We start from the raw sequence: 23,537 nt of genomic DNA on the forward strand, positions 1-23,537 counted from the left end.
ATTAAATTATTATAAATTGGGCTTTAGGAAATATCTCCCGTGTCTCTATTTATAGCCAGATTTCTATTTATATGTTTTTTTTATCTCAATAGCCTCTTTAAAAGATTGCGGTAGACCATTTACAGTTGATATTAAAGTTGCCTCTTCAAAAAGAACTAAATGGGCAGGATTTTCGTATATAAGCTGGGCCAGAGCTGAATCAAAGTTGTCATTTTTATTTTCCAATCTCAGGGACTTGTCTATTGAAATTTTGTGTTCTTGCAAACGTTCCCCTAGTTGTTGATTGGTCCTTCCAATGTAAAATCTTCCACATGAACAAGGGACTCTGTAGACACCACTACCTAGTATAGGGTCCGTTTTATCCTTTCCCGAAATGAAAAAATGTTCAACTTTTTGTTCAGTTTTAAAAGAAACAGAGAGATTATGTCTTTTTAAAATTTTTCCAAGTTTGTCGCTGAGTTTTGATACGTATGGTAATGTAGTGAAAGTTTTTTCTCAATTGACAGTGTACCTGAATCAAGGGGGACGGGCTTCCTGTTTTCCTGTTTAATTTTTTTAATCGTCTATCTATTATATTTTCAATGAGGTTGATTGGGTAGCCATTGCAGAATAGAATGTCCTTAACATAGTCTAACTCGGATTTTACATGATTACGTGAACATATTTTTAGAACCCTGTCGACTAAAGAAATTACTACCCCTCTTTTTACACAAGGAGGGTGATTTGACGAGAAATATAGATACCGATCATTATGGGTTGGCTTTCTATATATAGAAAAATCCAGGCTGGGAATATTTTTTATAATTAAAACATCCAAGAAAGGGAGCTTTCCTGAATCTTCCAGTTCTATTGTAAATTGAAGATTCGAATCAAAAGAATTCAAATGTGCCAAAAAAAAACTTTTAGAGAGTTCTGACCATGTTCCCAAACAGCAAGAATATCATCAACGAAACGAAACCAGAGAGAGTGTTTTAAGGGGAAACTATGCAAAGCAGACTGTTCTATGAAATCCATGTAAAAATTTGCCAAAAAAGGAGACAAAACAGTGCCCATGGGGAGTGCCCATGGTTTTTTCACCTATTTGTTTTTTCTCTTTTCATTTTTTGTTCCCTTTCTTTGTTCTCATATGTCATGCATAGCCAGTATGGTCTCAGAACGTATTTACGTCTAGCTTACGGGGAGCATTTGACCAATATTATTTTAGATTTTTTAAATTGTGTTAAAAAACACGCAAATCTTATTTGTCAATTCAATTACTTAGAAACTTGCAAAAGAAATCGAATTCTTCCTCCTTCTCTGCGTTACAATTTACACTTAGGTACACAATCTGAGGGCCCATTTAGCCAGAGAATGGGTTTCAAAGCTCAAACACATATTTTAAAAGACCATAGACTCAAAAGATATGTCCTTAGTAATAAAATATCAAATTTCAAATCTTTCTTACATCAGACTTTATCCGTTCCGGATTTTCTCCAAATTTTCGAAATCTCGCAAAGGTCTTTCTGACACGTTTTTAATTTAGCGAAAACCCGCTTATCAGAAAAATTTTCGAAACTCGAATTTCAACATTTTCAACAAACACGGATTTTCCTTCCTAGATTTTGTCCTGGCTCTCCTTTGGAAAATCTATCCTCCAAGGTTTTCACACCCAAGGAGCTAAGTATTCTATCAAAAGGACCTAAATTTGCAATGGCTCAGACACACGTCAATATATCAGAAATTATTACGAGTGTGGAGTCCGGTATTTTTAGCTCTCATGGTGAAGTTGAAAATCCAGACTTACTAAGAGGGGAAATAGTAAAGAGTATTCTTGATTATAAGCCACCATTAACGCTTACATCTCAATCAAAGGAAGAAATTAAAATCCTCAAAAAATTGAAAAAAGATAAAAATACAGTAATTAAAAGAGCGGACAAAGGAAACACAGTTGTGATTATGGATTATGCAGATTATCAAAATAAAATAAATAGCCTTTTATTGGATAAAAATACTTATAAAGAAATAAAAACTGATCCTGCAGATAAATAGACGAAGCAGTTGAGGAAAGAATTAGAAATTTTAAAAGATAATAGACTAATCACCCCTCAAATGTACAGAAAATTTTACCCAAAAGGTTGTTCAGCCCCGAAATTTTACGGTCTACCCAAAATTCATAAGAAGGATACTCCGTTGCGTCCTATTGTAGCATGTCATAGCTCTCCAGCTACAGGCGTAGGAAAATTCTTAGCTACAATTTTCAAGTATCTTCTAATAACACAGAAATCTTATATAAGAAATTCCATAGATCTTGTTGAGAAGCTGAAAAATCATAGTATAACAGAAAAAACTATCTTATCTAGTTTTGATGCAATTTCCATGTACACTTCATGCGATGTCCATAAATGTGAACAGGCCTTACAAAGAAAATTAGAGGAAAATTCTACTTGGGCAGATTACAAAACCTTGGAAATTGACACAATAATGACGCTTGTACGTCTTTGCAACAAGTTCTATTTATATTTTAGGTTTCGAGAAAAATTTTTCCTTCAGGTCAAGGGCCTGCCCATGGGCACTGTTTTGTCTCCTTTTTTGGCAAATTTTTACATGGATTTCATAGAACAGTCTGCTTTGCATAGTTTCCCCTTAAAACACTCTCTCTGGTTTCGTTTCGTTGATGATATTCTTGCTGTTTGGGAACATGGTCAGAACTCTCTAAAAGTTTTTTTTTGGCACATTTGAATTCTTTTGATTCGAATCTTCAATTTACAATAGAACTGGAAGATTCAGGAAAGCTCCCTTTCTTGGATGTTTTAATTATAAAAAATATTCCCAGCCTGGATTTTTCTATATATAGAAAGCCAACCCATAATGATCGGTATCTATATTTCTCGTCAAATCACCCTCCTTGTGTAAAAAGAGGGGTAGTAATTTCTTTAGTCGACAGGGTTCTAAAAATATGTTCACGTAATCATGTAAAATCCGAGTTAGACTATGTTAAGGACATTCTATTCTGCAATGGCTACCCAATCAACCTCATTGAAAATATAATAGATAGACGATTAAAAAAATTAAACAGGAAAACAGGAAGCCCGTCCCCCTTGATTCAGGTACACTGTCAATTGAGAAAAAACTTTCACTACATTACCATACGTATCAAAACTCAGCGACAAACTTGGAAAAATTTTAAAAAGACATAATCTCTCTGTTTCTTTTAAAACTGAACAAAAAGTTGAACATTTTTTCATTTCGGGAAAGGATAAAACGGACCCTATACTAGGTAGTGGTGTCTACAGAGTCCCTTGTTCATGTGGAAGATTTTACATTGGAAGGACCAATCAACAACTAGGGGAACGTTTGCAAGAACACAAAATTTCAATAGACAAGTCCCTGAGATTGGAAAATAAAAATGACAACTTTGATTCAGCTCTGGCCCAGCTTATATACGAAAATCCTGCCCATTTAGTTCTTTTTGAAGAGGCAACTTTAATATCAACTGTAAATGGTCTACCGCAATCTTTTAAAGAGGCTATTGAGATAAAAAAAAACATATAAATAGAAATCTGGCTATAAATAGAGACACGGGAGATATTTCCTTAAGCCCAATTTATAATAATTTAATATTAAAAGAATCTATGAATATTTCCGCTCAATCTAATTTAAGACAACCTGTCCGCATATCTAATGAAAACCGAAATTGTAGACAGGCGAAATCTGTTGCAAGGCAAAGGATACTTATTCAATCCAATTGGTAACTTCTCTTTCATTGATTTAAACTTGGTTTTTTGTTGGTTGAGTCAGTATCTGTCTTCCTCTCGTGTAGGTCACTTATAAAGGTTTGATTTTGCTGTTTTTTTTTTTTTGTTTTTTTTTCTTTGAGCACTGAGGACGACTTGGCAGAGGTCCTTGTCGAAATATTTGCTTGTTTTTCATATTTAGCTACTGGCTGATAAAATCTTCGTTTTTTCACCTATTTGTTTTTTCATTTTTTGTTCCCTTTCTTTGTTCTCATATGTCATGCATAGCCAGTATGGTCTCAGAACGTATTTACGTGTAACTAATATGGCGCGTAACGACTTGCGTGGGGGGGGGGGGCTTGGGGGGCGCGAAGCTTCCCTTTAGCGTCACCCAACAGCTAGTAAAACATTAAAATCTATAAATGACGTCATGTTCGCAACGCGAAACCAGGCTTGTGGCTAATAGAGATAGTAAAAAAAGAAGGCGTGTTGCTGTATTACAAAAGCAATGCGTGTATAATTATCCTACAATGTCACCAAAAAGGGAACACAAGAGCAACGAAATACCAGGCTTGCGGCTCAAAGAGAAAGGGCCAGATTAGGAATGTCCAATTTACGTCATCAATTCGATCCAAAAATGTCATAGCGTTGCCGGGACTCAGAACACAAGGGACAATGAGAATCCATATATAGAAGCCTGCCGCGTGCCATGGTGGGGCCCAGCGGCGAAGCCTCCGGGACCCAGCACTGTCTACGGTTAGAACACAAGGGACAATGAGAATCCATATAAAGGAGCCTGTCGCGTGTCATGCTGGGGCCCGGCGGGGAAGCTGCCGGTTCTCAGCTAGTTAATAAATAAAAGCGGATACCCATTTCCAAAAAGTATGTCCCTAATAAAGTATGTTCAGGACATAAAGTATGTCTTGATCTAGTTCTGTTGTGATGTAGGAATTAGAACAAATATTTAGGGCACGATGGACGAGAGAGATTACCACAGCTCCTTTAACTTATGGGGTTTTCTGTACATAGTAAAATTGAGTTTATTTAAGCTACGAATAATTAGCACATCAAGGAATGAGATTTTATTTGCAATTTCAATTTCTAAGGTAAACTGTAAATTCCAATCACATCTGTCAAGGTGATCTAAAAAATCCTTGAGTTCATTTTCCCTATAGTTCCTAGGTGAAATTACGTCATCCTTGTATCGTTACAAAAACGGATCGTTAATTAAAAACGATCCTACAAAACATTATAAAAAATTAATAAATATTAACACAGAACTAGTCACAAATGGACCTACGAGATCAGCAGCCAAAAAAGTAAGGCTGGTATTAAAAAATATGTTTTTAAATAATTCTCTTTCATTTCAGTGAATTGCCTCGTTTCATCACAATCTATTTATCAGTCCTTCGCTGAGGTAAGGATGCTAGGATAGTTTCGAAGTTTTTTTTCATTTTAGTTGTATTGACTGTATCCTGTTGTAAGTTTTTTTTTCTTTATGTTTATGTCTTGCTGAGGACGGCCCTTGGACATAGGTTTGAAATAATCATTCTAATTTGTTTCCCACTGTCTTGCAAAAAAAAAATCCCTAATGTTCATCTTGTTTTTGGGGTTTTTGAATTGACTTCTCTTCAGTAATTTCATCTTACGTATAATTGAATTAAAGATTGTTTTTTATTTTTTAGGCTATGATAAATTGGAAGGCCATAGCTCTTGAATTCATGGACCCAAATATACTCTCAGAGCTCATACAAGAGTATTCAGTGACTGCCTTTAATATGATCACGGGGGAAAAAGAAGAACCTGTGACCTCTTACGATAAATTGGTATCTAATGCCATTTGGCGTAAGAATTTAAGCTCATATGAACCAAGACAAACATCTTTTCTTGGAGATGAAGATATTGGCACACATATTAACATTACAGAGATTAGTATTATCGTTAATTCAGGTGATATACTACTTACCCACTCTCATGATAAAGAGAGCTTAACTATGAACACACTTACAGGTAAAATTCTGAAGAAAACAAATCAAAAGAACATCACACATATTGAATTAGTCAATTTATACTCTCGGCAAGTTGACATTTGCGGTGGTATTTATTCAAAACATGATCATTTTTTCCTTTTGGTACGTAATGGCTTAATTAAGTTTATGAGAATGAAAGATTTCGCAACTATTGGACTTATTGAGTTATATCATGGACTACAGCTAAAAAATATTTGTTATGACAAACCATTTCTTTATGTTTATGATGGCCACTATGGTGTTACCGGTTTTTCTGTGCCAAGCTTACAGAGATGTAAAAGAGAATCAGTGGATGGCCTAGATTCATTTAAAGTAACCAATGGGACTCTGTGCTATATTGAAGATTCTGGAAAGTATTATAGTGCTGAGAAACAAGTCAAGTTCAGTTATACTCTTCAGCCTTTTAGCATAAATATGGTGCATTATATTACAGCTGTTTGTGAAAAATCCCCCTTAAATTTGGAAGAGGAGCATTTCAACTCGAAGATCTTTAGAACAGATTGCGTGTGTCTCTCAGGTAACAGGAGTTTGGAGAATAGAAAAATAAAACGCAGAAAGTCTTCTTCTGAGGATTGTTCATGTTGAGCGGGAGCAGCTGGGCTGATTGTGTGTTTAGTTGCAATTGTTTTTGCGTAACAACCAGCCTCGAAAATTTGGTATCTGAGTCGCTACCTGCAAAATTCGCTCTTTTGGGGCAAAAAATATTGTGTGAGAAAAACTTCTGTTTGGGAAAAAAAATATAGGAAAACGTTAAATCACTTTTTTTTAAAGAATATTGGATCTCTTCCCAATGCTGGTAAAGCTTTTCAGAGATATTGCAAGGGTTTATTTTCTCGAGGGCATGATGGTGCTTTGTGGTAGTTTTAACCTTGGAAAATTATTTGACTTTATTTTGGCTCAATTTTGGTTCAATATTGCTAATTAACTTTTTTTGAAAAACTGGTTTTGTAGAAAAAGTTTTTGAAGTTAATGTCTGTTTCTTTTTTATCGATATAGTCTTTTTCATTGAAAAAGCAAGGAATATTTTAATTTTTATCTGTTTTTTTTTTTCTATAAGAATCCATAGTTTTTTTTTTACATTTAAAAATAATTTTTAATGACATACGTTCTTATGAAAATCAAGACACATATACTTTTTATTTTGTATATATACCCTTCTAAAATTTTACCGAAAATTAAAACTTGATACTATTCCCAATACATTCCATCTGTGCTATTTTGACAACCTGGATGTACCTACCCCCTTTTGATTTTGCTCAGCTTTAAGGGCAGAAGTAGTAATATTACATATCAAAATAAAGATTGAATAGAACTGAAGTTTCACTCGCACTGTAAATTTATTCCTGAAAGTTTCATTCGGAAATTTGGTGCAAGATTTCTCTTTTAAATAAGGTTCAATCTTATCAGAGAAACTTTTTTTTTATATTAGTTTTAAGTTTAATTATATCTTAGCTCCATCTTACAGCTTTAGCATTTTGGGGTTTTTCTTTCAAATCGGCACTGCGGACCAAATTTTGTTGAGAAATAAGGAAAAAAAATACGAGATAAAAAGGGTCTAAACCCAGAAAATTGACTAACCAAATATTTAACTTGTCTTGAATTTTGTTTCAATCTTATTTGAAAAACTGTTGTTTACATTCGCTTTAAGTTTAATTGCAACTCAGCCCCTTACTTTCTAATGTCTGGGTGTATTCTTGGACATTGAGTTTCCGGACTTTAGGTTTTTTCTTCCCACTGTGGACCAAAATTTTGTTGAAAAATAAGGAAAAAAATAGGAATTAAAATGGGTCTCAACTACCAAAATTATCCAACCAAATATTTACCTTGTTTTCAATTTTGTTTCATACTTATTATAAAAAACTGTTATTTACATTATCTTTAAGTTTAATTGCATCTCTACTCCTTTCTTCCTAGTGTCTTTGTATGTCCCTGGATTAAGCATTGAGTTCCTGGATCAGAGAAACGGTTTTTTTTTATGTTCGCTGCAAGTTTAATTGCAACTCAGCTCCTTCCTTTCTAATGTCTGGGTATTTTCTTGGACTAAGCATTTAGTCCGGCGAACTCGCGGGTTATTCTTCCAACTTGGTACTGATGGATCAACTTCTATTGAGAAATAAGTAAAATAAAAAGCCAAAAAGGGTATAAACCAATGAAATCAACAAACCAAATATTTAGCCTAAGGTAATTTCTAGTCATTCAGGATTATTTCTTCTCGTTGACAGGGCAATGGAGTCCCTCATATACAGAATGAATTTTGTCGTTTTGATTTTAATAGTACTTGATATTTTTGAACTGAGTAAATAAAACTTGTTGTTCTTTTTTCGTCTGTTTGACTAATCTTCTTGGATTGTACACGAGTGAAAGACTCATTGCCCAAGGTTTTACCAACAATCTATTCTATTCGCGTTGAACACTTTTAGGTATAACATTTCCTGCCGTGATAATTGTGTGCTAGTCTTCAACCCCTAATGACCTAGGCTATATACCGTATAAAAGTTTTACTAATGATTTTTCTTTTGATTTGGCATTATAAACGAACGGTCAGTGAGAAATTTGTGCCAAAAAAGAAGAAATATAAATTACAAAAAAAAATAAATAAACGAATGGTCAATGAGAAATTTGTGCAAAAAAAGAAATACAAAAATAAATAAATAAACGAAGGGTCAGTGGGAAATTTGTGCCAAAAAAACATAGCTCATGCTCATGAACAAAAATGAAGTCCAATTATCCTTGACTTTCCCTTCTTCAAGTAATCAGAATGAGTTTATATGCTGCTGCCAATGCATTTGACTTAACAAAAATATAGTATTGTCTAATTCAGTTTCACATATCATATTTTCCTGTAAAATGAAAGTTAATACCATTCCCGAGACAATATGTCTATGCTATTTTAACAACCTAGATGCGTCTACACTCTTTTGATTAAGTTCAATTGTGAGAGTAGAAGTAGTAAAAGTAGTAGCTCTGAGAGTTTCAACTTAATGCCCTCGGCCTTTCTTGAGACATAGCTGAGACACCTCATTGACAACCAGCATACTTATAGTGCCTTTTAATTTATTTTTAAAGCAATATAAACATTATGTAGAAGTTTGTACTTTATACGCTGTTCTAGGGTATACCCTTGCAGAAGTAATAGTAGGAGCAATAGGAGTGGTATGAATGATAGTAGTCGTAGTATTAGCAGTAAACATTAATGGTATTCACATTATGCCTTTTTGATCTTGTACAATATCCCTTCCTCATGCCCTGGTAATTTCAACTTAATGCTTGAAGCCATTTCTGAGAAATATCTGTTACATCCTATTGATGACCTGCATGCACATAATGTGTTTGATTTAACCAACAGTCCCTGAAAGTTCGAAGTTAATACCATTGGCCTAAATAACATTAGCACTAACAGCGGTAATAGTAGTACTACTGGTAGTAGTATGCATATGGTGCACTTTTATTAGCTCAGTATATCCCTCAGCATGCTCTGAAAGTTTCAACCTACTACTCTAAGACGTTCTCGGTATACTGCTGATGTGGCTATTTGACAGCCTGCATACATACAGCGTGTTTTAATTCAATTTAGTATACCCCCTAACATTTTCTGAAAATGTCAACTTAATACCAGTTGTCTTAATAGTAGTAGAAGTAGCATATATATAGTGCCTTTGATTGGTGCTAATCAGGTTTTACATGTTTATTTGAATTGTGGCAGTTCTGTAGTTTGCCAGAGTTTGAAAAAATCTGAAAGCTTCTGTTTTTTACCACAACATGGAGTTACATATAATTGTAGCAACTTTTGTAGTTTTTTAGATTTGAATAAATCACTGGCTAATAATAAAAGTAGATTAAAGAATCATTTAATTAATAGCAATTAATTTGAATTCTTGGGTGGAAGTCCTCATTTTCTTTTATTTATATTTTTATTTGGTTATTTTGAATTTAATGGGAGTTTGGTTTTTTGTTACCACACGCAGAGTTGAAGTGCCATCTTTTTATTCTGACATCTTGAGATAGCGTTATTTATTTATTATTGATTGTATAGCTCACACATTAGTTATCCTCACTTATTTATATTTTTGTAAAAACTGGCTCGACAATACCTAAAAGTTTTAGTGTAATATCCTTAGCTTCAGCAGTACCAGTAGCAGTCGTCGTTGTAGTAGTTCTAGCAGTAGTAGTAGCAGTGTTAATAATTGCAGTAGTATACACATTTTGAATTTTGCTTAGCTCAAAAACCCCCTTAACATGTCCTGAAAGTTTCAACCTAATACCCTGGACCATTCCCGTTATACTGTTGATACATACTTTTGACAACCTGCTTGTACAGAGTGTGTTTTTATGTAGTTCGACATTCCTCTAAATATTTCCTAAAAGTGTCAACTTTTTCTCGTAGCTTCTGTAGTAGTCGTAGTAGTAGTAACAGCAGCAGTAGTAGTAGTAGGATTATCCGCAGATTATTTTTTGGTTAGTTCTACGTCCCTCGCAACACGCCCAGAAAATTTTAACTTACTGCTCTAAGCTAGTCCGGTGTATTTGTTCGTATATTATTTTGGCAACCTGAATGCACACGTTGTGTTTTGATTTACTTCAACATCCCCCTAAATGTTCCATGAAATTTTCACCTCAATAGGCGAAATAGAAGCAGTAGTTGTAGTAGTTGTAATAGTAGCAATAGTGGTAACATACACATAGTACCTTTTGGATAGTTCAACATCCACCTCAACATGCACTGGTCAATTGACCATGTCACTCATCATTCCTTGAGGTTCTAACTTAATACCATTAATTTAATTCCTAAGTTTACCTTTTGACAACCTGTATGCACATAACATGTTTTGATTAAGTTTAATGCTCCCTCCAAAATTTTATGAAGGCTTCGCCTGATTGTCTTTTTAACGCAAAAGATCAAACATCCTCCTTTCTCTAATAACAAACAATATATATGAATTAATGGGCAAATTACATAAATTACAACCCTTCCTCTGAGGTCTGTGAGGGGGGGGGGTGGCATCCCCAGAGACATAGTTGCTGAACCTCTCGGCTATGCTGAACAAAATGGACATAAAGCAAATTTGATTGGATGTTTTGACAATTAATGGGCTTGGAAGGGGGCTGTTTGCCCTCCAATCACTTTTTAATCTCAAAAAGGGTTCCAGAACTTTGAATTTACGTTCGAATGAGCTAATTTAAAAGTTTCTGTGATAGCGCTGCGCTGCCTGTGATATTGCTCGTATACCATTTTGAAAGTCTACATGCATATAGTTTTATTCATTTAACTGAAACTCTCCCTAAATGTTTTGCATTAATAACTTTAGTTTCATTAGTTGCAGCAATTGTAGGATTATTATTATGCACATGGTGCCTTTTGGTTAGTTCAAGATCCGCCATAACATACCCTGAAAGTTTCAACTTAATAGTGTTTACCGTTGTTGAGATAATTTGTTAAATATTTCCAAAAGTTATCTCGAAATTCCACGAAATTGCCATAATACCCTTAGCTTTAACAGTAATAGTATTACCAATAATAATAGCAGTAGTAGAAGCAGTAGAATTTAAATATTTCCTATTGTTTAGTTTAATATAACTAGCCCTCACAACTAGCCCTCTAAGTTTCGACTTCACACACCAAGCTGTTCCTAAGATACTGCCGATGCGCCCTTTTGACAATCTGAATGCAGATAGTGTGTCTTAATTTAGTTCAACTTCCCCCTCAAAACTTTTCATATCTTACCTTAGTAGTAGTTGTAATAGGAGTAATAGTTGGAGTAGTAGTAGTAGTAGCAGCGGTAGTAGTATTAGTAGCGTGCGCACATTGCTTTTAGGTATATTGATCTTTCTTTAAGCATTCCCTGAAAATTCTAGCCTAATACACTAATTCATTCTTTGCATACGCCCTTGAAGATCTGTATTCACATAGTGGGTTTTGATTTAGTTCAAATTTTTCCAGAATATTCTGACAAATTTTTACCTCCATACCCTTAGCCTTGATAGTACTAGTATCATAGTAGTAGTGGTGGTAGTAGCAGCAGAAGTTATAACAGTAGTATCAGCTGTATTTATAGCAGTAGCAGTAAGTGCATGCTTTCTTTTGTCTAATTGAACATCCCCCTATGATGCCCCAGAACTTTCAGCTTGATACAGTGAGTTGTTCCAAATATATTACTCATACGCCCTTTTGAAAATCTGTATGCACATGGTATGTTTTGACTTAGTTCAACTTTCCCCTCGACATTTCATTAAATTTTCATTTCAATATCCTTAGCCTTGGTAATACTTGCTACCGTAGTAGTAGTTTGAGTAGTAGTAGTTGTAGTAGCTATAAAAGTGGTATAAGTAGTTTTAGTGGTAGTAGTTGTTTTTCTAGTTGTAGTAGTAGTAGTTTGCAAATATTGCGTATTTGGTCAATTGATCATCCCCTCTCCCTCCCATCATTTCCTGAAAGTTATTAATTGATATATTTGTCATTGGTCAGTTACGCCCTTTCGACAATCCGTATGCACATAACATGTTTTGATTTAGTTCAACACTACCGTCAATATTTTCTGGTTGGATCTACAGAATTTCCGGCATCTTTTTGAATACTAAAGATCAAACATGCCCATCTTTTTCAATAACAAATGCTATATGTAAACAATGGGCGAATTGCACAACTTACGGTCATTGTCCCGAGGACAGTAGGGGGAGTGACATGCCCAGAGACATAGTTACTGGACTTTTCAGCTATGGTGAACAAAATGGCTGTGTCAGGATTTTGATTGAATATGTTAGAGAATTGATGGGCCCGACAAGGGGCTGGCTGCCCTCCAATCACTTTTTACTCTTAAAAAGGGCACTGGAAGTCTTTCGGAAATTTCTACGACAGCTCCTTCTATACGAAGTTCCTCGGCAAAGAAGAAGAAGAGAAAGGTAATACAATATGCCCACATTGCTCATTACTTAGGTAGCGCTATTGCGCAGCCTATGATTGTGCAACTTTTGCGTATCCATAAATAGACGGGATTTCCATGCATTGGTTTTCAATTGTTAGGGACCCTATAGTCATATATAATAGATTTCTGTTTGTTTTACATTTTAGCGCTACTCTTTACTTTCGTTTGAAATTGCCTACTTATTTTCAACTTTAACATGGCAAATAGGAAATTACGTTTTTTATGTTTGTTACGTTGTTACTTTGCTATGTATGTGTTTTATCTACTCTTTGAATTCGTGTTGTTAAAATTTCGTTTTCTCTTTGACTAATTGAATTATTTTGCAGTCCGAGGTGAGTACTACCTGACAATGGACGGAGAGAACTACAGATCACTAAATGTTATAAAATCAGAATATGGCACAATCAAAGACGTGTGTGTTAACGGTCCAACCGTTGCTATAGGACTACATACAGGTTAGTTTTTATTGTGAAAAATTACATCTTTCTTTAATTTAATCTCTTATAACTCTTAAAAAAGGAACAAGAACTTACAACTCCCAACCGAATAATCCAACTTCTAAGATCTTATGAATCCATCATCGACTAGAACTGCTGGATGAAAGCCAAAAATCAGTGAAGCATTAGACTGCCTTCAAGATCTACTTTAAATAGATTGCAAACAGGGATGATTTTGTGCAAATATCAGAGAAAGAGTTAAGTTTGTACAGGCTAGTCTGACGTTGTCCTATTAAACTAAACAAACGTTTCCTGAAGCTGTCTACCTATGATCGCTTATGTTTAAGATATATTTTCTTAGGGATAGGGTTAAAGAAATATAAGATATTGAAGCAAAACAATAAATATCACCCTAAACACAGTTGCTCGTAAAATACTCGTAAAACACCCAAAGTACTCACATCATATCTAGAATGTATTCCTTTGATTATTTCTTTTTCATTTCTTTTTCGAAAATTTTCGTTTCTTTTCATTTCTTTTCTTTCTTTTCTTTTTCGAGAAGTTCCCTTTCTTTTTCGAAAATTTTGTGATTTTTCAAGAGGGGAAAATATTATATTTTATATGTTCTTTGAGGAAGTTAAGAAACATTTGAATAGCGTTACAGTTTCTTGATTTGATACCTTGTAAACATTTATGCCCTCAGCCATGCAAAATCCGAAAAATAACAAAAATGGCTCTAAACATTATTTTCTTTTAGTTTGGAAAGGCTTTAAATAGGATATATATTTTGTGTATAGAACAAGTATTTATTTTGTTTGTTTAATCCTTGTTTTGTTTTTGTTTGTTTTCTAAAAGATTTAAACAGGGAGTAGGATGAAAAACGGGAAGAAGAAGAAGAAAACATGTTTTGACATATTAATGATTATAAATATAAGATTAAACAATACCATCTAGAAACAATAAAATAGGAAGGAGAAGAAGAACAAATGTCTAGTCCTCAAAGGTAGAAAAGTGAGGTTGGATGTTGCATAAACCCTCCCTGCTCGAATTTCGTTTTATATTAAATTGTTTTGTTCCAATTTTGAGGAAGGCTGTTTACGTAGCACCACCATTCAGCATTACTAGAATTCACCTTCTGTACGGAGAATTGGTGGAGGAAGGAGCTTGAAAACAACTTTTTGGACAGCAATTTTTCACAAGATCTTCCTGAAAATTCTTCACTGATGTAATTCACCAATTTTTTAGGAATAGTCGCCCTTATTTCGATTTGTCTTAATTGTAAAATGCCATCTTCTAAACAAATTTCTGGAAATTACGATAAGCACCCTGAAACCCCTCAGAAAGGTGTCGAGTCGAGACGGAAAGTGCACCATTGGGATTGCTGTTACAGAATACCCTATAGAGGATACTTACAGCCCCCACCTTGACCAACCTGAAAAATGTCTTTTGTTGTGTGGGTAGCACTGATGTTTTTCCTTCTTTTTTTTTCCCGCTAGTTGGATACTGGAATATTAAAGAGACTTTTTTAAGGGTTTTTTGAAAGAAAATTGCAACGTCTAGTGCCATATGTAATTAACAAAAGATAATGTTGCAATAAAATGCAATTTTTGACAAAAAAAAACTGCATTATAATATGCAAGATTATATAAAACACGTCCCATTGTTTCTCCGGGATATGATGTCGCATTTGAGTAACTCTTCTGTCTAATTCTCTAGCATTCGTTACTGGATCTAGCTAAGGAAAAAAGTGTGTGACTTTCAAAACCTGATTCAAGAATGATAATCTTCTCTGAAAAAGCAACCTCCACTGAATATTTTCTTGAAGTGGAATGGGAGAGAATTTAGAATATCAAAATTGACTAAGGCCATCATTTGCACGATTTCATTGTAAAGTGTTCAAATTAATCCTTTTTAGTGTGAATTCCTCCTATGAACGTCAGCAGGGATAGGGATAGGCGGGGGCTAGTGCGCCCCATGAAACATACATATTGATGGTTATATGTTCCATACATATTTTATTACTTATAGTATTCGTATACGATTTTATTTGTACTTGGAAAGTACAAATAAAATCGAATTGAATGTTTGATATATAATGCTATTAATTGTTGAAAGATCATCAGTTCAAGATTTTATTTCATTGTAATTTTATTCTCATTTTCAATGCTGTAATAACTGGAAAAGAAAATATTTGTAATATAATTCGTTTTCAGTGAAGCACCAATGACGTAGTAGGCCTTAGACTTTTACAGTTAGGGAAGGGGGCAGTACTCAAATTCTTGTTTGTAGTGAAGCTATATTTGTCTTGAACAGTCTTGGAAAGAACGAATAAAATTATACTAAATATTTGATATACAATGATGTTAATTGCTGAAAGTTCATCAGCTCAAAATTTAATTTTACTGTAATTTTTATGTTTCTTTTCAGTGCTGTGCTAAGTACAAAAGAAAATATTTGTTTTCAGTAAAGCGCCAATGATGCAGTAGGTTTTAGACTTTTATAGTGAAAGAAGGAGGCAAAACCCAAACTTTAATTTGTAGATATTTTTTTTTCGTTCCAAGCTGGATTTGCGTATTCAACTTAAGTTTCAGTCGTCTTAAGATTAATTTGCTCATTTATACTAGTAACTATTGTTTGTTTGTTTGCTATGATTGTTTATTTAATTCCTGTTCGTTTTGGGTTTCATTTATGCCTTTGTAGCAAAATATTTAAGTTCGTTTAAAGCTTGACTCGTTTTGACATTTAATTATTCATTTATATTAGTACCTGTTGTATGTATTTTTGCTATTAATTGCTGAAAGCTCACCAGCTCAATATTTTGTTTCATCTAGGCCAGATTTAAAGCTTTGACGCCTCTAGGCCCAACCGTTTTTGTTGCTCCATTTTTCAAGGTCAGCAACCCTCCCATGGCGGGTTGCTGACCTTATATTTCCTAGAGATGTCGCCATTGCTATGCCACAAAGGGAGACACAGGAGAAACTTAGCATATCTATAAAATGCGCTGCAAATGGCTTTCTTTTCGGTAGCTGTGAATATTTTCCAGAAGGGAACCAGAGCAAGCAGATGGGGTGTAGTAAAAGCATTTTATAGCCGGGCAAGGAGAGGACGGTTGAAACGATACTTATTGGCAACAAGTAATCCGTAAGCCGCTCGTAGACGGGAACAGAGGTGGTTTGTCAGTGCTGAGCGTTTGTCCTTCAATGTAGAAGAAACAGGAAGGCTAAGATACATAAGGGACTCACAAAGCTTAATCAGAGTGTCGCCAATTTTAACGCAGAGGTTAATTGAAAGTTTATTTTTTGAACCATAGAAGAAAAGAAGTTCTGTTTTAGATTCGTTGAAGGAAAGTTTGATCTGCTTCTATGCCGCTGCAAGTGAGTCGTAATTTTATTGAAATAAAGATATCGAACGAGAAACATGAAGAATGTCATCATCGAAGTTCAGCAGCGAAAGATTAATCCCACAGAAAAGCACGACGGCTTTATTACTTGTTGTGCTTCGATGATAGCGCTATTAAACAGTGATGGTGAAGTTTTGCCACCTTGCCGTACGCCTTTCTTGATACTCAGCATTTCTTTAGAAGGAAAAGTACCGGACGGAGAGGTGATCAGGATGACAGCTGAGAGCTTGTTGTACATACTGTAAACAGGGGAAATGATGCAAGAAGAAACACCTCGTTGAAGGGCTTTGAGCAGGATATGGCCATGGATACCAGAATCAAAGGCTCTACCAACATCAAGCGCTCCAAAGACGAGAAGATCACCATTTTTATCTGCATCAATAAGAAGATTTGCAAGAACGCTTTGAACGTGTTCCCGTCTTGAGTGCTTTTTGAACCCGAACTGGTCGTCCGGAGTAGTGCATCGAAGTGCAATTTCATCGAAAATAAGGGATTAAAATAGCTTACAAAAAGTAGTTGAAACAGTGATCGGAAGATATGAAGCGCACTGGTCAGCTGGTTTACCTTTTTTGAGAATAGGATGGACCAATCTAACACCAAAGCTGTCTGGAACGATGCCAGTAACGAAAATCATTTGAAATAGCAGAGAAAGGTGCTGTAGGAGAAGATTTCTGGCAAAGCTTAAATGGGTACCAGATATACCATCGATGTCCTTAGATTTCTTTTTTTTTTTTAACCTAACAATTTTGGAACGCATCAAGGAAGCAGTGACCAGGACACCAATATCCTTAACTGCAAACTGAAGCTCCTTATCGAGGGCCTGGCAAAAGGTGTTGTCGAGGTAGGAATTAGGGGCTGAAAATTGGTCTCTGAAATAGTCGCACCAGTCTTTTTCTGGCATGTAGGGTGGGCCATTGGAAGATTTGCTCTTAGCTCGAAGACGCCATAAAGCAGGAGGCGAATTATCGACCATCTCGCTGGTACGGGCAATTTCGTTAGCCTTATGCTGAACCGTTTATGCTTTTACCGTTAGAGAAACGGGCAGGAATAATACTCTTGTTTGTAGTGAAGAAACCATTCAGTAGAAGTAGATAACACTACTCCCTGAGTACGACCGCGATCTAACAACCAATCTTTAATACAATTTTCACTTGTGTTTGAATTTTGTTCTTTCAATTATTATGCTAAAAAAAAAAAAAACTAATTTTGCATATCTTTGTAGCCAGTTAAGAAAGAGAATGATTACTCTAAGTAAGCGAATTGGTTATTTAAGAAAGAGAATGATACTTTTACCGTTATCAAAACGGGCATTAGCCATGCTCTTGTTTGTAGTAAAGGCACCATTCATTAGAAGTATATAACCCCTACTCCCTAAAGACGACCACGGTCTAGCAACCAAGACCTAATCCAATTCTCACTTGTCTTTGAATTCTGTTCTCCCAATTATTATAATAGTAAAAAAAACGTTAACTAATTTTGCAGAACTTTGTAGCCACTTCAGTAAGAGAATGATAATTTTAAGGAAGAGAATTGGCTATCTAAGTAAGAGAATGATACTTTTGGCTTTTGGCTACGAGCATAAGAAAATTTGTCCCATTTTTCGGAAAAAGGGGGAACACCTCCTATAAGTGAAGGAATCTTAACGAAAATCACACCGTCAGATTCACCATATCAGAGAACCCTGCTATAGAAAAAGGCTAAAGTTTGAATTCGGTCCCAATTCTTTAAGAACGACTCCTGAGACACAAAGCTCGTTTAACTAGAACAATAAGAAGCTTTTTTAAAAGTATAAAAAGTACAAGCGTAAAGAGCGAAGTGTTGAGGAGGGGCAATCCCCCTCATATACGGAATAATATTTGTTCGTTTTAAGTTTTAATGTTGCTCCTTAATTTCAGTTGAAAAAACTGTTTTGTTTTTTTTATTTAAATAAAAAGTAAGTGGCGATATACGCAAAAACAATCACGAACAGAGGAAAAAACGAAAAGAGTAAAGTCAGTAAAATTAAGTCGCTTCCTCGCCCTTCTCTATAGCATATCCCAACATACTAATTAGGTTGCTTAAAATTGACCTTACAATGCCTTGGAGCATCGGTACATACCCACGAACAATATTCCTTGATTTTAATAATGTTTGGTATTTACTCAAATAGTGGTACAGCCCATGCCTACAGATGGGACAAACATACTCTCCTCCTGATCATACCCCATTTTTAGACTTCAAGGATCTCTTAAGCAGTGGTAGAAAGTTTGCCGTCACCTCTTTAAACAAGAGCTATGAGCTCATATGGCACTTGTGACGAGGTCGGAAGAGCCTAGAGCTCATATGGTATGAGCGCTGGCAAAATTCTCAGAATCAATAGATTGCTTTGAAAGGAAAATCAGAAGCTTAATGTCGGTCAGGATTTAAATTAAGAGCTCTGAGTCACGAGGTCCTTCTAAATATCAAAATTCATTAAGATCCGATCGCCCACTCGGAAGTTAAAAATACCTCATTTTTTTAATTTTTCCTCTCCCTTCAGCCCCCTAGATGGTCGAATCGGGGGAAACGACTTTATCAAGTCAATTTGTGCAGCTCCCTTACACGCCTACCAATTTTAATCGTCCTAGCACGTCCAGAAGCACCAAACTCGCCAAAGCACTGAACCCCACCCCCTAACTCCCCCAAAGAGAGCGGATCCAGTCCGGTTACGTCAATCACGTATCTACGACATGTATAAGCGTTTCGAAGATTTCTGGCTTCCCCCTCCGTCTCCCTCCAATGTCAACAGATCTGGTTAGGATTTGAAATAAGAGCTCTGAGACATGAGTTCCTTCTAAATATCAAATTTGCTTAAGATCTGGTCACCCGTTCTGAAGTTAAAATCCCTCAATTTTTCTAATTTTTTCCAAATTGACAACCTCCAGCTCCCCTAAAGAGAACGGATCCGTTCCAATTATGTCAATCACATGTCTATAACTTGCGCTTATTCTTTCCATAAAGTGTCATCCGGATCTCTCCACTCTAAGCGTTTTCCAAGATTTCTGGTTTCCCCCTCAAGCTCCCCCCAATGTCACCAGATCTTGTCGGAATTTAAAATGAGAGTTCTAAAGTACAAGATCCTTCTAAAGATCAAATTTCATTAAGATCTGATCACCCGTTCGTAAGTTATAAATGCCTCATTTTTCTAATTTTTCCGAATTACTCCCCCCCAACTTCACCAAAGAGAGTGGATCCGGTCCGGTTATTTCCGTCACATATCTTGGACTTGTGCTTTTTCTTCCAACCACGTTTCATCCTGATCTCTCAGCTTTAAGCGTTTTCCAAGATTTCCGGTCCCCTCCCCCAATGACACTGGATCCGGTCGGGATTTAAAATAAGAGATCTGAGTTACGAGGTCCTTTTAAATATGAAATTTCATTAAGATCCGATCTCTCCTTCGCAAGTTAAAAATACCTCTTTTTTCTATTTTTTTTTAATTACCCCCCCCCCCCCCCCCCCTCAACTCCCCCAAAGAGACGGGATGCGTTCCAGTTATATCAATCACGTACCTAGGACTTGTGCTTATTTTTCCCACTAAGTTTCATCCCGATCCCTCCACTCTAAGCGTTTTCGAGATTTTAGGTCCACCCCCCAGCTTCCCGCAATGTGACCGGATTCGGTCGAGATTTAAAACAAGAGCTCTAAGACACGATACCCTTCCAAATATCAAATTGCAGTAAGATCCGATCACTCCTTCTTAAGTTAAAAATACCTCATTTTTTCTAATTTTTCATAATTAACCCTCCCCCCAGCTCCCCCAAAGAGAGCGAATTCGTTCCGGTTATGTCAATCACGTATCTAAGACTTGTAATTATTTTTCCCACCAAATTTCATCCCGATCACTTCACTAAGCGTTTTCCAAGATTTTAGCCCCCCCCCAACTCCTCGCAATGTCACCAGGTCCAGTCAGGATTTAAATAAGAGCTCTGAAATACGATATCCTTCCAAACATCAAATTTCATTCAGATCCGATCACTCCTTCGTAAGTTGAAAATACCTCATTTTTTTATTTTTCAGAATTAACACTTCCCCTCCCCCCAGCTCCCCCAAAGAGAGCGGATCCGTTCCGGTTATGTCAATCACGTATCTAGGACTTGTGATCATTTTTCCCACCAAGTTCCATCCCGATCCTTCCACTCTTAAGTGTTTTCCAAGATTTTAGGCTCCCCCCAATGTCACCGGATCCGGTCGGGTTTTAAATATGAGCTATGAGACATGATATCAATCCAAACATCAAATTTCATTAAGATCCGATCACCCGTTCATAAGTTAAAAATACCTCACTTTTTTATTATTTTTCCGATTTAACCGTTCTACCACTCCCCCCCCCCCAGATGGTCGAAGTGGAGAAACGACAATTTCTAATATACGCCTGCCAAATTTCATCGTCCTACCTTACCTGGAAGTACCTAAAGTAGCAAAACCGGGACAGACAGACCGACAGAATTTGCGATCGTTATATGTCACTTGGTAGATATCAAGTGCCATAAAAATATATTTTAAAAGACAAATGTTAAAGTTAAAAGGACAGATGTTATACTTGAAATAAAACGAAACAAATAGTGAATTTATGATGTACCAAAAAAGCTGATATTCAACTCAAAATCAAAATGGTAAGAGGCTACTAGATATGTATTGATAAATTATCCCCCTTGCACTCCAATATTATATTGGATAATTTTATCCAACGAGGGAAGCTGATACCTTATACTTAATCTCGACCTCTCATTTTAGCATAAAGAGTGAGGGTCGAGGGAGTGGTAGCCCCCCTAATATATGGGATAGTTTCTGTACATTTTAAAGTTTATTTTTGTTCCTTACTTTCAGTTGGAAAAACCTGTTTCTTTAAAATTTAATACCTGATTTTTCAAATCATTCCAGGAAATCTCCTTCCCTCAATCCCCCCCCCGTGGGGAATTTCTCAGGAAAATTCTCCTCGAAAATTCCTCACGGGAAATTCATTCCCGACTCCCTCATGGAAAATGCTTCAAAGAAAATCTTCCTAAAAGAATACCATATTCTTTCCAATTATAAATACTATATGTGAACTTTGGGTAAATTGTGTGACTTACAGTCCTTTCCTTACTAGCTATGGAAAGTATTTTCATCCCCAAAGGCATAGTTATTAGACATTTTTACCATTCTGAGTCAAATGGCTATCTCAAAATTTTTATCAGATGTCTTCGTGAAAAAAAAGGCGTGGCGGGGGGGGGGGGGGCTAATTGCTCTTCATTATTTTTGGCTACTTACACAGAGCACTCGATATTCTGATTTCCGTTCGAGTGACCCCTCTCCCAACCTCCTACGATCATTAGTTTTAATATGATCATCCCCGAGGAGAAAAAAATAAACACCTGTCCTTGTTCTTTCTTCAGGTAAAGAAAACTTCTACATTTTTATAGATATGAGCTTGAAAACTCTATAAAAGGATTCTATGACTTGCTGGATGTGGCGGTGTGATTTTACATTAAAATCTTTTAACTTTTTGGGGGTGTTACTCCCCTTTTTCGAAAATCAGTTAAATTTTTCTAAGACTCACAGCTCTTAATAGTCAGCATTAAACTTAATTAACTGTCTCTTAATTTGTGTTAAACTTAATTAATTAATTAACTTAATTAATTAATTAATCAGGATAAAAAGCCTATTCGTTGATGTATCAATAGTTATCCGTTTCTTTTAGTTTTTTTTTAATATTGGACTGAGTCACTCCTTGCTTACAATTTCTTACCATGAACTGTTTGTAAAGGTTGAAAAGGGTTTTCATAATACCTCTGCCGTTAAGAAGAAAAATGACCCTGTGAAGGGGGCGGCTATAGATTTTGCTTACAATTTACTATTCAGGGGTCTCTATCTAGCTGAGCTTACTCTTCTTTAAGAAAAAAAAAGGTAAAAGATACGGCATTAGACTTTACAGTCCGTACCGGCGGTGCTGATCTTCGTTTCTTGGCCCTTCAGCCAGAAAGTGCAATGGGGGGCTGGGGGCCAGCCATCCTGTGCTTTCGAACACCCTTCCTGATACTCTTCTTTAAGGGAAGTTCTTGGTGTATATGTCCCAAAACAAATGAACCATATTGTCAATTATTCGAAAAATTGGCATAGAAAAAGGTTAAAACTTACTGTTCGGGTTTTTGTCTCTGATTAAATTGATGTTTTCTTTCAGGCAAGGTCCTAGTTTATTATGTCCCATCTCAGCAGATTCTAATGTCACTGGATTTTTTGAGACCAGAGATTTATCTGGGTGTTTTTGATAGAAGGCCAGTCAAAATGTTAAGTCTTTTTGATAATCCATCTCATTTTCTGGTACTGGCTTCTGACGGATTTGAAGTCGCTATTAACATGTTCTTGAAGGATTGAAGTTGTATGGACTAGAAACGACTTTTATTGCCTGTGATTTTGCTAAGGATTTTTTTTTTATTGTTTTTACTATAAAATTTAAAAGTAAAGAAGCAACATTTTAGTTTTGTTTGTGCTCTAATTTATCCTTTTACTTACGTGCTAGTAAGGCATTGTTTGTTTTATAATATTTTTGGTCTTGAAATAAAGCCTACTTGACCAGCCTTATAATCAGTCTATGCAGTGTTGTTGTACAATATCTTTTGAAGAGCTTTTGCAAAGCTTTTGCAAAAGAGGAGGGGATAATTAATCTTTGAATAAATATTTCCTTCGTCCAGCTTCGAGTTCTTAAGCCACTTAAGGTGCTATTACTGACCATTGAAACTCTAAATTATCTGAAACAAATTACCGTGCTTGGGAAGGAACAACTGACCCAAATGATGAAAAATCTTTTCATTATTTCCTTTTGATGTCCTCGGTTCCTCAAAATTTCGAAGAAACAGGAGTCGGGTACAAATAATCACTTTAAAAAACGCATCAAAAATTTGTTTGTATGCATTTATGTTATGATTTTACATGTCAGGCTTTTTTTGCGGGGGGGGGGGGGGGTCAAATCCCGTAATTCTCTTAGATAAAGCCTTGACTTGTATTAACCTCTAGTTTAGTAGTGCTTATTGATATCGATT

The 23,537-nt window shown here is 35.7% G+C and overlaps 1 protein-coding gene across 1 annotated transcript; it reads left to right on the top strand.

Annotated features, from left to right (window-relative positions):
* Positions 1-5,382: 5,382 nt before the first annotated feature.
* LOC136041167 (uncharacterized) lies at positions 5,383-23,082 on the top strand. Its single transcript, XM_065725694.1, has 3 exons — positions 5,383-6,260; positions 12,990-13,118; positions 22,679-23,082. Exons 1-3 carry the CDS (start codon positions 5,402-5,404, stop codon positions 22,870-22,872), a joined length of 1,182 nt encoding a protein of 393 aa, XP_065581766.1. The 5' UTR covers positions 5,383-5,401; the 3' UTR covers positions 22,873-23,082.
* The last annotated feature ends 455 nt before the right edge of the window (positions 23,083-23,537 follow it).

Source organism: Artemia franciscana, unplaced genomic scaffold (genome assembly GCF_032884065.1).
Source record: "Artemia franciscana unplaced genomic scaffold, ASM3288406v1 PGA_scaffold_1178, whole genome shotgun sequence".
Lineage (NCBI taxonomy): Eukaryota > Metazoa > Arthropoda > Branchiopoda > Anostraca > Artemiidae > Artemia > Artemia franciscana.

Bases quoted from the DNA above. Each gene is read 5' to 3' on its own strand.
- LOC136041167 (XM_065725694.1), top strand. From the start codon at position 5,402: ATGATAAATTGGAAGGCCATAGCTCTTGAATTCATGGACCCAAATATA. The intron at 6,261-12,989 runs GTAACAGGAGTT...ATTATTTTGCAG, and splicing joins AGATTGCGTGTGTCTCTCAG to TCCGAGGTGAGTACTACCTG. The intron at 13,119-22,678 runs GTTAGTTTTTAT...GTTTTCTTTCAG, and splicing joins TGCTATAGGACTACATACAG to GCAAGGTCCTAGTTTATTAT.